The 15721-nt window shown below is 36.5% G+C and overlaps 2 protein-coding genes across 2 annotated transcripts; both read right to left on the bottom strand.

Moving 5' to 3' along the window:
• Positions 1–5418: 5418 nt before the first annotated feature.
• LOC108208667 (uncharacterized) lies at positions 5419–7778 on the bottom strand. The gene is made up of 6 exons (XM_064084943.1): positions 7557–7778; positions 7293–7425; positions 6885–7196; positions 6644–6766; positions 5982–6485; positions 5419–5890 (listed from the first exon to the last, which is right to left on the bottom strand). The coding sequence occupies exons 1-6, from the start codon at positions 7634–7636 to the stop codon at positions 5696–5698; spliced, it is 1347 nt and encodes a 448-aa protein (XP_063941013.1). The 5' UTR covers positions 7637–7778; the 3' UTR covers positions 5419–5695.
• Positions 7779–11030: 3252 nt separating this feature from the next.
• Positions 11031–13965, bottom strand: LOC108201296 (uncharacterized). Its single transcript, XM_064085148.1, has 3 exons — positions 11501–13965; positions 11120–11414; positions 11031–11057 (listed from the first exon to the last, which is right to left on the bottom strand). Exons 1-3 carry the CDS (start codon positions 13963–13965, stop codon positions 11031–11033), a joined length of 2787 nt encoding a protein of 928 aa, XP_063941218.1.
• Between the last annotated feature and the right edge of the window lie 1756 nt (positions 13966–15721).

Raw genomic sequence — 15721 nt, 5'->3', positions numbered from 1 at the left:
TTACCATGTGGATTACGATATAAGGAATCCTACCAACTCATTATATGTTACATGAAGCTCTAGAAGTGTAACAGTACAACTTAGGACAACATATAATAGGTTAGGTTAATACATCTTCACTCTTGTTGCTTGATCAAATGAGGGATAATGTTTAGAAAACTGGAGATGTGTATTTGATATATTTGTAGTCTTACAAAGAAGGAAGAAGGTGTCGTCTCATAGAAAAGTAACCTACTTGGTCCCCAAGTATTCTATTGTGAACCCTAATAATGTCATCATGATGCTGATATCATTGTACATACATCATACTTACATCTTAACATAAATTGATACATTACTACATATGAAGAATTCACTTTGCTATTTTGTGGGTATTCCATCAGTGTGGGGTTGCACCCTCATAGACAGATCGACCACTCTAGATTTACATTAATCAGTACATGTTAACTATGTTAACTTATATTCTTCATAACATAGATGGTTGTATTATATGTTTTGGTATAGCAAGACAAAGGTTAAATATCTTCCTTCCACGTATTTCATTTCGCAAAAATATTTTATTCCTTGTCTTTGAGTCCTTGTTTGCCTCATTTTCACAAGATTTTTTTTTAGAATTCCTCGTTCTCTGTATTTGAACTGTTGTTTGTGTATATATTTTTATTTATTCGTGTCTTTCTAGTAGTATCATTTGTGCTATAGGAATAACTTGAGGATATAGAAATAAAGTTTCTTCTACTATAAATACATGCAAATGGATATGAAATTAAAACAAATTTTTAAACACGGCAAGGGAAGGGGAAGGTAAATAAGGTAGATATGAGTTCAGAATCTGGTCTACTTTCTTTTTTGTATTTGTACACATCAATTATTGAAGGGGTAACAACTTGTTAACCGGTAGGTGACGATGCATCACTTCCATCGGCGGTCCTCAACATTGTGAAAGTATATGAATGATATAAGCTATTTGCATAAGTTAGTATTACTATCTTTTTAATGTTTCTTATTATTTGCAGCCAAATTTATATTTATTTTAAAAAGAAATTAAGCTCGGAATCGTGGTAATACTTCTAAACATCCAAAGGGTAATTACTACATATATTTATAGAAGTTGTTGAAATATAGAATATTTAATTGAGTTCCGAATGTTAGTCAATTGAATGTTATAATTCTTTATAACTAATAATATTTATTTGCTTCTAAACTAAAATAATGTAGTTAAAAATCTATTTATATTTGGTTTATTCGGACATTGTCTCTATCTTATACCACTGTGTATATTGCTGTAAACTATTGGTTGATTATGTCGTATATTGCTGTAAACTATTGGTTGATTATGTCATTTAGTTTCTGTGGAAATACCTCCCTCATTTTCTAGAACTGGTGCTTTGCATGTTATACACTTGATAAATACATAGTATTTGAGAATTCATTATATTTATTTTTTCTGAAAATTAGTATATGAACAATTTGTATACCCGGGTGCACAAATATATAGCATAACTTCAACTTTTAAGAGCACTTGTCTATTTGGGTTGTAAGGGATCCGAGATCTAGATCAATAGAATTGAATCATATTAGAAGATAGCATTTGTTAGTTTGCAACGAAAAATATACATCCTTTATTTTTTATGTATTGTGGCCCATTGTCAAGTTAGACTATACTATTTTCACAAATAAACACCAATGTGTTGTCTCGATTATAGGATTCTAAACCAGTTATTGATATTGGGAATGAGACTCTAATAAACATAGATTGATTCCCTTGATCCAAACAATCACTAAATTCTTTGAATAGATCTTATATTAGTGTGGACTTTGATACACAACTGACTTAATTAGAGTAAAACTGAATGTATGGGCGATTTAAATTGAAACTCAAACTAATCTTGTCCTTACTTGATGGGCTGGGTTAGGCGGGTGTTAATGATTAGTTGCTAGATTAGACATGGGAACCAGAAATTTGAGTGTATAAGCTAGTTTACTATTTCTATATTATAAATATAAGTATATTTATTATAAAGCAACTATTGGACACATGTCAACTTGCTCAATGGTGTTGCCCAAATTAAAAGAAAGACTCCATTATAATTCTAAATTTGATGATTTAGATGGCAAATTATGTAGGCATTTATATGTTTAGAAGCAAGTTCAACAATATTCGAACAAGTCAAATTGTAACAAATGAGTGCTCCAATAATGGCCTTGTGATTCCCTAAAACACTAGCACATACAACATGTGCATTATTCTCAAGGCACCACTATATATGCATGTCCTAAATAATTTTTATCAATAAAAAATTAGTTTCCCTGCATTCAACATATCTCTCTCCTCTCATATTTTCTCTTTGCTCCAATAATAATACTTTTAATTACATGACACAATCACAACATATTTTTGGAGTTCATATACCAAGATAATGTCCTAAATCAATAGGACATTATTTTTTAATATATTTATACAACACTTTTTAGGACATTGTTGGATTTACTCTAAGTCGATATTGTTTGGTGAACTCATTGATAAAAAAGAGAAGACCCAAAAATAAGGTGACCAAAAATTTGAAGTCACACGCTAGCTGGTTTACCTTTTTTTAGTTTAAACTAATATCTGTAATTGTAAACACATCAGTTGTTGGGACAGTGCAAGTATTGTCAATTAGATGCTCTACCAACATATATCAAGCACAGCAGCAATGGCGAAAATGTGTAATGTACTAGTCTCTAGTTACAATGTTTTAGTTAAAACTAAATGTACATATGAATAACCCTCTCTGTGTTAGCTGAGAGCCTTAAGATAAACTGATCTTTTTGGTTGTTTACTGATAACGCCAATCTCCGATCCCGGTCCTTCCTCCGCCGTGGCTGGTGATTCCGCGGTGTAGCTGCTGGATGGGAGCCTACAAAACAACACCGGAGGGGGGTTTTGACCCCGCGGCGCCTCCGGCGTGAGAGTAAGCGTAGGTTTCGGAAGGATAAAGATTAGAGAAAGTGTGTTATCTATATGTGGTGGGTGAAGGTGTATGTGTGGTGGTTGCTGGTGGCTGGTGGCTGTGGGTGTTTAAATATATGCTGAGTGTAAGTGTGTGTGAGAATGAGTGTAAAGAGAAGTTGTCACCCTTAAACTCTTGATCCTTGGTCTATTTATAGGCCAAGGATTAGGGTTTAAGGGTGCGTACCTGGATCCTGGTCCTACACGTGTAGGGGTTCGATCCCCTACACGTGTGCAGGTGTCAGCGTAGGAGTAGTATTTTGGAATGTTCCCTGGCTTGTCTCTATCGCCAGTAGTTGACCGTTACATTTGTCTTTATTGTGTCAGTCTGTGCCTTGTGCAGCAAGTGTCGGCTGGTACAAGTTTGGATCCCGGTCGAGGAGTATGGTCCGGATATACCCATGGTGTACCCGGGTCCTGTACCTTATCCGGACGGCGTACTCTGGTAGGGTTGGTGGATTGTGTTTCGTTCCTGGTGGCTTCCCGGGAATCGAGGCTCTTGAATAGGCCCGGGTTGGATAACCCGGGTTACACCATATCATTTACAGAACATGCTTCCTCAAACAGTAGGAGTTTCTATGACAAAACAATATGTTCTGCTACAAGATCATTTGGCAGCTCCAAACAAGGAGCTGGTTAATTCTCACAATATACATCAAAATCTGAGTGTTAACACTGTAAACATGAATGTGCAGGAAGAGCATGCTATGGAAGACCTGGTAGTAGATTCTGACAGGGTTAGACGTAGTGATGCTGCCCTGGAACGGACCAAAAAAGATCAGGCAAGCTCTTCCCAGGGGGATAAAGATTCTGGGTTATGGCGGGGCCACGTGGTAAACCCGAAGTTTGTATGCATGCTTCATCGCATAATGCATATGTATCCGGAAACCTTTGAGCACTTTACTACAAAAAACAAGATGTTGAGTGCAATGAATCTGAACCTATTGTGCACCTCCCTTGATAACTTCGGTAAAGTATCTCTGACTGAGGTTGATCGTGAGATGATTGATGGGTACAGGGATATGTGCTTACTTGAAGAATCAGGGATTCGATGTAAATTGGGTGGTGAACCGCTTGAACTACATAGAACATCTTTGCTTTTCTCAGCCCTTGATTCCCGAGCTTCATGGAATTGACTGTTGTATCGAAGGGGCCAAAACTGAAGTTCTACAACTGCAAGCTCATGTTGACGATGCCAAAATGAATATACAAGGTCTGTAGGCTCGTGGCTTAATTAATGTACAAGATCTGCAGGCTCGTGTTGATTATTCCAAAACAAAATTGCAAGAGTTGCAGACTCTTCGCAGGAAGAAGATGGCAGAAATTGAGAAAGCTTTTGGAACTAGGGGTACTAATCTTGCTGTCGGTTTGATTGGAGACTATCTATTGTCTAGTCCTTGATTTCATAACTCTCATGGATTGGTGCATCTAAGACTTTTTTCTTACCTTTGTCGGTTGCCTACTGATTTTTCGAGGAACCAGTGTTTTCTGGCTCTCTATTTGACCGTTCTTGATCTTTGGTTATCAACTACATTTTAAAATGTAAGGGTATTTATTTAATTGTATTCCTGAACAACTGGTTTAATTGCCCTTTGTATTCTGACAGCTGGTTTAATTGCCCTTTGAATTTAATTCTGCTTTTCCAAAAGATATTTTGGGAAATAATTATTTAATAATTTTCCATATCTTGAGCTTTTTAAAGTCGGAAGAAGTTTTGCTTGTATTTTAAAATTTGAATTTTTTGTATTGTTGTTAGGGGCATGCTCAGGAGAGAACATAGAATATGAGAACAATAGCAACACTACGGGAAAACAGGACATAACCGACCGACAGAATCGGTCGGTTATGAAGAATATCGGTCGGTTATAAGCCTAAAACCGACCGATATGGCTGGTCGGTTAAACCCTGGTCGGTTACGTGAATTGGTCGGGTTTAACCCTTAAAACCGACCAAGCAAGTGGTCGGTTATGTGCCTTTTTGTTCCCAGAAAAGTGGCCCCACTTGATGCCACCTGTCACCACGTGGCAACATGTGTCACGCCACGTCAGAAGCGACTAGTAAAACCGACCGACATAAGTGGTCGGTTATGTGTTTTTTATCTGAGTTGACTTTGACACAAAACCGACCGTAGTCAACCTTCTGCCACGGTCGGTTATGTGCGGTCGGTTATGAGTCGGTCGGGTTTGTGGCAGTAGCCCATCCTGATTCACATAACCGACCGTCTCATAACCGACCGACTTATTATGAAGACGGTCGGTTTTCTGGGTTTTATGTAATGAGCACGGTCGGTTATAGTTGAATGCGGTCGGTTTTCTGGCATCAATATGGTAAAAAACGGTCGGTTTTGGTACCATTCGGTCGGTTTTGCTGGGTGCATTTTTAAAAAGATTGCAGCAGAATCTGCAGTTTCCAATCCATTCCAACCACAATCCAAACCAGAACCATACCAAAACCATACCAGCCACAATCCAAACAACAAAATTAAACGAAACCATTCTAAATAAACAAAATTAAACGAAATACCAACAACAAAATTAAACGAAACCATTCTAAATAAACCAAATCCAAACATTATAATTACAAATTCAAACATTCTAATTACAAATCCAAACATTCAAACAATTCAAAACACAAACATTCACCACAATCCAAATCCAACCATTGTCTTAATATATACCATCCGTTAAGATTAAATTATAAATTACACTAATCGGTCAAAGAAACATCGGATGATTCACCATCGCCTTCGCCACCATCTTCACCACCGCCTTCACCACCGCCTTCACCACCGCCTTCCCCACCACCTTCACCGCCGGCTTCGCCTTCACCCTCATCATCCGTGTTTCCATCCGTGTCCTCGTCCACATCCGTGTAATCTTTCTCTCCCTCTTGCGCAGTTGCCTACAAAAACATGTCAAACAATTAGAAATCCATTCATTTTTACATATCAACCAAAAACAAAAAACAAAGCATTAAGTCATAAGTGTATTACCATTTTAGCACGAGCATCCATTTTTTGGAGGACATCCTCGAGCAATGTCCCTACAATATGCACAACCTCGCCGCCAAGAAGGTTATTCCATTCCGCCCTCCGAGCCGGGTCAGCGGCTGGATCGGATGCCTCGAGGGCTGTGCGTGCAAAGGTTGTTATCTCCTCATCCGATAGGCGACGAGCAAATTGCAGAGGATTGGCACGGGTTTCATTGAGCACATTGCGGACAATCGGGAGGAAGATGGAATCGGGAACCACCGGATTTTGTGTTGGAGCGGATGAGGATGAGCCGGCGCCGCCACGGGTGGAATCCCTATAGCGCGTGGCTAGTGTTGGGATCAAATCACTAGCTCGAGCTTTGGGGAACCCCAGAACATAGTTCTTTTTTGGCCTCTCGCCTTGGGGAACCTCCATTGCTTCCATCCACCAATCCCAAGGCTCATCCCGCTCCCCCGTTTGAGTAACCTCCACCGGCATACGATCAAGAATGGAGGCATATCGTTCCTACACATTTATCACAATTGATTAGCATTCATGGTTATGATATAAACAATTAATTAAAGTGCTAAAATTAGAAGATATAAGCATTAATTAAACATATAAACATATTGACGTATTCATGGTTATCACAATTAATTAAAATGCTAAAATTAGAAGATTACCGCAATGCGCATAGCGGCGGGGGTAGTATATATCCGGCTCTCGGGAGTGGAGGTGATCCTAGTGTGGCATTCATCCCACACCTCAAGCTTTGTCGGACTTTTAGACAATTTCTTTTTCATGTTCTTTAATTATACCACAAAATAACTTATATTAGCATTTGCATTATCATATTATATATTATATAATTATAAGGTACTAACAAAATGTGTGTGGGTGTTTGCATATTAAAAATAGTACTACCTCGCGCACACGGTTGAAGGAGCGAGCACCCGCGCTATGCAACCTTTCCACGCGTTGCCGATTAGCAGCTCCAACTTCCGACCTATGCAAGTGGCCTTCATCCGTGTCCCAATACTTGAGAAGATCTTTCCAAAAAATGATATTCCAATATTCCGGTTTCAAAGCCAACTTCGAAACCCCTTCCTCCCTTGACTTCCTCTCGATCCTCCTCTTCAATTCATTCATGGTCCTTTTGATTGTGACCTTTATGTGATCTTCAATGATAGCTTTGGCTTGTGAACGGCTTTGACCTTTCAATTGCCTATAATATTTCTACATAATATCAACAAGTACAAGGATTAAAATTGAATAATCAAACCAATTACCAACAAAATCAATAACATATTATGTAAACAAAAATGTACTTACGAGAAACTCCTCAACCCTTAGACCGAGCCACTTTGGGTAAGCCGCGTCTATGTCACTAAACGTGTACTTACCCAAAGGCCATCTTGCCCGAATAATCGCAAGCAAAGTCTTTTTTGCCTCATTATCTTCAATACTATATAAGAACATTATAAATATTAACTCGTGAACAAATTAATATTAATAACTAACGCACACTACATATATTTAACACTAAAAACCATTACAAATCACTACAAAACACAACATATAAAACAATATACTTACTGTCCATCGGAGATATTGATCCGTCGAGGTCTTGTTGGTATCTTAGCTCCAAAAATGCCGCATGAATGTGACCGTGGCATCCTCACAACTCTTCTCGCCGGTTCCTCCTCCGCCTCCGCCTCCGCCTCCCTCGTGTTATGCTCCGATTCGGTTTCCGAATCCGTTGGCTCGTCACGCAACCCCGTCTTTCCCTTTCCTTTTCCCTTGCCTTTTCCCTTCGCCTTCTTTTGTTTGTACTACTACCGACACTCTTTCCCTTGCCTTTGTCGGTGTCCTTGTCCGTTGCTTTCCGTTTTCTTGCCATGATATATATCGTCATTGAAATCATGACGACTATCATCACCCAACCAAAGAGCCCCTACAATACAATTCATTAAAATTAAGTTACAAAATATACAAATTATACAAAAACAAATTACACAAATTATACAAACACACACATTATACAAATTACACAAACTATACAAGCACATACAAACACACATTATACAAATTAGAGGCCAAAAATTATACAAACTATACAAATTATACTAAGACAAATTACAAAAATTATACAAACACACACATTATACAAATTACACAAACTATACAAGCACATACAAATACAAACACACATTATACAAATTGGAGGCCAAAAATTATACAAACTATACAAATTATACAAAAAGAAATTACAAAAATTATACAAACACACACATTATACAAATTACACAAACTATACAAACACATACAAATACCCCTTTGGTTCATCCGAAACGAAACTTGAAAAATTAAGAAAAAATTCACCCCACATATAACCGACCAACAAATTACACATAACCGACGAACAAATTGCATGCAAAATTTCTCATACACGTATATGCTAATTAACACATACAAACATACTCACATACACAAATACATACACATTAACAGAAATTAACACAAACTTATACATATACACACATATATATACAGATTCACACATACAACCAACATATACAAACTAAAAATTGAAAATTTTAAAAAGCGAAATAGAATCGAGCATACCCCTTTGGGTTCATCCGAAGCAAAACTGAAACGAGAAGGGGCTTTCTTCTTCCTAGCATAACGAGCCCTCCTTTGAGAACCAAGCACAAATGGGCAGCACAAATCGAGAACCAAAATCAACAATTGAAGAAGAGCAGCAGCAGTTGAAGTAGAGAGAGCCATTTGCAGAGAGATTGAGAGAGATTGAGATTGATTGAGAGAGAGGAAGTTGAGAGCGAGAGAGATTGAGAGAGATTGAGCGAGAGAGATTGAGAGGGTTGAGAGCGAGAGAGATTGAGAGAGATTGAGAGTTGAGAGGAGATGAGAGGTTAAAGAAATATAAGGCAATAATATAAGTAACGGCTGTCTTTTTTTATTTATACAGGGCATAAAACCGACCGACTGTGCGGTCGGTTATGTCATTGAATATACCTAAACGCCGTCGTTTAACTAAGGCGCGTCTTTTAATTTTTCGCGAAAAATTGGGCGCAAAAAAATAAGCGGTCGGTTTTAGCAAAAATCGGTCGGTTTTAAGAAACCCTAAATTTAGGGTTTTATTATTAAACCCTAAATTTAGGGTTTTATTTAATTAAATAAAAACCATAACTTTTAATATTTTAATATTAAAAATATTAGGATGCTATTATATATTAATAGCTAGTATTATTTAATAATATTTTAATTTTAAATCAAAAGTAATATTACTATATATTAGCAACTAATATATTTATTATATTCATAAACTCTATAATTATTCATATTTAAAGTAATATAATATTTTAATTTTCATATTTATCATATGTACTTCGATTAAGAAATATATATGCGTATTTCAAAAATGCAATCAATGTTCGATATTGCAGTGGATTAATCGGGGATTACTCGGTTAAATCGGCGATTTTTAATTACAACACTGCTTATGACATATATCAGTTAGGAACACGACATAGATCGGAATAATCTTAATTTCTAGGCACGTGAAGTAAATAGGAAACAAAAGTTAAAATAATATATATTAAAAATGAGCCAATAATATATAAACACGTTGTATTGAATAGTATTGAGTCAGCGTACGATCTGCTTTGAATACTGTCAAAGAGGATGGGAGGAACAATGTTTACTTGTCACCGTGAGGAAAGGAGGAAACAAGAGTTATGTTCCACACCTTTCTCTCCGAACACTTCACTTGTAACCATACGTGTATCAGTCATGCAGAGATGATGAAGACTGAAGTGACTATATATATATTTATATTCAGAATATATTTTATATAAATATTACATGTAAAATAATATATATATATATATATATTTATATAATATATATATTTGTTTATATTATAATTATATATATATAAATAATAAATAATATATAGACATTGACTGACTTTTACTTAAAACCGACCGAAGTCAAAGGGGAAAACGGTCGGTTTTACATGAGTGCGGTCGGTTATAGGTAAAGACGGTCGGTTTTCTGGAGAAGCTCGGTCGGTTTTACTTGAGTACGGTCGGTTTTCTGGGACATTATATTTATTATAATATATATATATTATGACAAATTAAATATGAAAACTTTGACTGAGTTTTACGCAAAACCGACCGAGGTCAAATCCTGCCACGGTCGGTTATAAGTGGTCGGTTATGAGCCGGTCGGGTTTGTGGCAGTAGGTCACCCTGATTCACATAACCGACCGTCTCATAACCGACCGAATTCTGTTGAAGACGGTCGGTTTTCTGGGTTTTATGTGATGAGAACGGTCGGTTATAGTCGAATGTGGTCGGTTTTCTGGCATCAATATGGTAAAAAGTGGTCGGTTTTGTGACCATTCGGTCGGTTTTGCTGGTGAAATTTTAAAAAAATTGCAGCAAAATCTGCAGTTTCCAATCAAACAATCAAACCAACAACAAAATCAAACCAAACAATCAAAACCAAGCATCCTCAACAACCAAACATCACAAAATACCAACAACAAATTTACACCATTGTATATCATTACACCATTATAAATCATTACACAAAATTAAACATCATTGAAAGTCATCAAAACCGTCATCATCTTCATCATCTTCCTCTTCTTCATTATTATCATCTTCCTCTTCTTCATTGTGTTCAACATCATCATCATCTTCTTGATTTTCATCATCTCGCAATTCGTCTTCTTCATCATCATCATCATCTTGATTTTCATGCCGAATAAATGGTATTTGTCCATATTGTGCAAAATCAACAAATAATGAAAATGAGCTAGCGGCATTAGATCTATCTTCTTGAAAAGCATCCTCTATATCGTTTTGCACAATAATTGACTCATCAATCGGACGACTTTTAGATTTGACCACCGTATATATTTTGCTTCGTGGATCCAATACGCTAGGAGCGTAATATACTTGAGAGGCTTGACTAGCTAAAATAAAAACTTCGTTAGATCTCAATCTTGAAGTTATATCAACCGTCACCACTCGATTCTTATCGATCCTCACACCATTTCCGAGACTATCAAACCAAATACATTTGAACAAATATACGTGATTGCATCCTTGATAAATAAGTCTCACAATTTCTATTAGTTGACCATAATAATCAAGATTATTTTCGTGCAAAGTTCCCTTAACAACAACACCGGAACCGGATGCGGATGATGTTGAAAATTTATATCCATTAACTTGACAAGTTTCAAAAGTCATGACCTTTAATGCCGGTCCTTCTAGTAAGTCCATGAAACGAGGTCCGTCTATCTCGTCTTTCTCAACCTTTTTCTTAAACCAAGCTTTGAATCGAGTTTTCACAATATGATCTAATTGTTGTGGCGTTGTCTCAGGACGTTGTCTCATAACTCGATCTTGGTACCTCCTACAATAATGCATAAATGTCAGTAACATGAATTTATCATAAAATGTATCGACATCTTCACAAAAATTTATTATAAAATACCATACCTTAGATAAGGTTGAACTTCAGGAGAGTTTAGAAGAACATATTCATCAGCTAATAATTGCTCATCATCATTCAAATATCGACTTCGTTCTTTTCCAAGAGAATCACATGGATATTTAAAAACTTCTAATTTGTCGGTCTTTTGTACATCAAACAAAACTTCATTACGACTTAATTTATTGTGAATCGAGTCGGATGCAAAGTAAAACGCACAAATATTGACAATCTCCTCCTCCATATATCGTTCGGCAATGGAACCCTCAACTCTTGCTTTATTGCCGACCTTTTGTTTTAGTTTCCCCAATAAACGCTCAATTGGATACATCCAATGCCAGTAAGCAGGTCCAGCAAGTCTAATTTCTTCCGCCAAATGCACAACCAAGTGTTCCATCGAATCAAACCAACTTTGAGGAAAAATTGTTTCTAACAAACACAATGCTTTCACAACTGATTTTTCCATTATTTCCAAATCGGTTTTTGTAACCGTGGATGAGCACAAATCTTGAAAAAAATTTGCAATTGCCGTGATGGCATCCGCAATAGGCGCCGGTAAAAGCTCACGAATTGCAAGAGGCAATAATTTTTGAAGAAATATATGACAATCATGCGATTTGAATCCATAAAATGTACACTCCTCAACATTACAACAACGAGATATATTTGAGGAATAACCGTCTGGAAGTTTCAGTGAACTAATCCATTCACACAAAAGTTTACGTTGTTTTCTTGTAATGGAAAAAGGTGCTTTGGGTGACTTGCCATTTTCATCAATCCACAAATGAGGTAACACACCAAAGTGCTTGCAATCCGCTCTTGCTTTTTTGTGATCCTTTGACTTCTTCGCATTCACAATAGTAAAAAATAGGTTCTCAAAAACATTTTTTTCCGTATGCATGATATCAATTGAATATCGTAAACTATGTGAAGACCAATAAGGGAGTTCATAAAAAATTGGAACATGAGTCCAATGATGCTCTTCCCCATATCCAATACTCCTCGCCTTTGTATTAGTCTTTCCGGGTGGTGGAAAAACTAAACCGTCAAGCAACTCCTTTACACCCTCCCCGGACAAACGACCACGAAACACTCTTCTTTCCGCATTATCAAACAAATTACTTTTCCGACGTAGTGGATCATTCGGTTCAAGGAATATTCGGTTCGTGCCATAGAAACTACATTTACCACAATGTTTTAATTGAAACCCTTGCACACTTCCAAGACACACTTGACATCCTAATTTTCCTTTACCCGACCATCCACTTATCATACTCATAGCGGGATAATCACTAATTGTCCACATAAGAGCCGCTCTCATTGTAAAATTTTGTTTCAAAGATTGATCATATGTTTCAATTCCTGTATTCCACAATATCTTCAATTCATCAATGAGAGGCCTTAGACAAACGTTAATATCTTTGCCAATGCTATTCGGACCCGGCACTATATCGGTCATAAACATATAGGGTTTTTTCATGCACATTGATGGCGGAAGATTGTAGACAACTACTACTATGGGCCACACACTATATGTTTTTTTCCCGGTAGGGCCAAATGGGTTGAAACCGTCGGTTGCAAGGCCAAGCCTTATATTACGAATTTCTTGAGCAAATGATGGATATCGACGATCAAAATTTTTCCACTCTTCTCCGTCCGCGGGATGACTAATTTCTCCATCTTTGACATCTCGATTCTTGTACCATCTCATATGGTCGGATGTATGTTTTGACATATACAAGCGTTGTAGTCGAGGAATCAAAGGAAAATGTCTCAATATTTTTTTTGGTATTTTTTTACCATCTTTCCTCAAAACATCCCGATAACGATCTTGACCACATATATCACACACAACTTTATCCTTGTCATCTCCATAAAATAACATACAATCATTCTCACATAAATCAATCTTTTGATATTCAACCCTCAAACCCTTCATTATCTTCTTCATTTCATAATAAGTTTGGGGCAACGTGTGTTTTTTTGGTAATACATCCGCAAAAAGTGTAAGCAAACTATCAAAAGCCTTATTACTACAATGTGAGATATTCTTGAATTCTAACAATTTTGTGGTAAAGCTTAATCTTGTATACTTCGTATTACCGGGATAAATAGGTGCTCCATTTTCAACAATCACCTCATACAATTTTCTTGCACTATCATTTGGAACTTCTTCTACATTCCTAGTTCCCGTATCCACGTTGTTATAAAATTCGGAATTTTCACCGGCAAAATCATGTAGCATCGCATTCAAATCTACCGGTTGTTCTACCCTCGTAGGTTCCCGAACACAATAACGATTATGCGATGTTCGACTACGTTTTCTTCCTCTTTCTTCACCATGTGATGTCCAAACGGTATAACCCTCAAGCATCCCCTTAGCAAATAAATGGAATCTAACATCATCGATGCTTAACCAATTCAAATTCCTACAACGTTTACAAGGACACTTCATTGTACCATCTTCTCCCATTCCATTTTCACTTGCAAATTTTAAAAAAGTTTCTACACCATTCCTATATTCCGGAGTTAACGAAATTTTATCACTTTGCACTTGATTACTAATCCAACTTCGATCCAAGTTTGTCATCTACACACACATTTAACACACATTTAACACACACATTTAACACACACATACATTTAACACACACATACATTTAACACACACATACATTCAATACACACATACATTCAATACACAAATGTAATAACACATACATTTAACAAATAATTTGACATGAATTTCATACATTCAATACAAGCATTCAATACACACACACACATTTAATATAACAAACACATTTAACACACCCACCACACACACATTTAATGCAAAGAAATGAAAATCACTTACTTGAAATGTTTGCAAGCAATAATTCCTCCCCACTTTAGCTCCTTTCTTCTCCTTTGATTTTTATTTCAAGTGAATGGGAGCTCACTACTAGCTAAAAAGTGATATAAAAGCTGCAGGTTAAAACCGACCGACTAATCGGTCGGTTTTAGTACCAAACAAAAAAAACGACGTCGTTTTATGGGGCTGACGCACATATATTTTTATTTAAATTAATTTTTAATTATTTTTTCGCGGAACACAAAACCGACCACAAGGAACGGTCGGTTATAACAGTGCCATGTCATACATATAACCGACCGTTGCCGACGGTCGGTTTTATTTGTTGCCACGTCACCCAGGTCGACGCCGTTTTGTGATTTCGACGGGTTAAAACCGACCACGCGACCGTCGGTCGGTTTTATATGCGGCGGTCGGTTTTGTGCGGTCGGTTTTGACCTGTTTTCTTGTAGTGCAAGTGATGCACAATCCAACATCATTTTCTCAATATTACTCAACTAGTCGAAAAAACGCGCTACGCGTGAGTGAGAAAATATAAAATATTTTAAAATATTTGTATGATCTATAATTTCTTAATCCTTTTATTTTGTATTTGTTCTTAAAATATATGAAAATATAGCTTCCTCTCAAACTCTAATCTTCAGCACTTACTAAAAGAAACACATGTCTAAATTGAATCTTTGACAATTAAACTCATTCTAACCAAGAAGCTTTTTTCACTTCCGATCATACAAAACTTCTTGGAAGCCTGTCTCGACTCCGGCTCCAACCTAATGAGCCTAATGCGCTTTTCATACTTGAAATTAATATATGGCATCCTCTAGATATATATATATATATATATATATATATATATATATATATATATATATATATATATATATATATATTATGACACTAAAAATAAAAGGTTTGTAACTGATAACAGTTAATAAGGTGGGAAAATAAAGAGTTAATTAATTTAATCACAAGCAAAAATCAATAAAACATAGAAGCACTCGAAATATAGGAAAATTAGATGGAGAGCCTTGAGCTCTTCACCTTTGACAATTCCTTGACCTTTATCAGAGAAGCTAATTCTCTATTCTGAAGCTCTTTATTCTCCTGAATAACACTCCACAGTTCGTTTTCTTTGTCCGTTAAACTTTCATGCAGTTTCATGCTTTAAGCTTTTGCTTCCCCAATAACTTCCTTTAAGTAGTGCATCTCAGATTCAGCTTCCTCTAGGGTATTCTAGAGCCGAGCTTCTTCTTCCTTTGTAGCAAATACTTCATCCTTGGCTTCTTTAAGTGCATTAACCAGCCTGCTAACTTCTTTTGTCATTAAGAGCATTCTTCTTCGGATTTATTAATGCAATCTATTAGATGAATCTCTC

This window comes from Daucus carota, chromosome 9 (genome assembly GCF_001625215.2).
Source record: "Daucus carota subsp. sativus chromosome 9, DH1 v3.0, whole genome shotgun sequence".
Classification (NCBI taxonomy): Eukaryota; Viridiplantae; Streptophyta; class Magnoliopsida; order Apiales; family Apiaceae; genus Daucus; species Daucus carota.
Note: the sequence above shows the minus strand (reverse complement) of the source record. Positions and strands in the feature narration are given on the sequence as shown.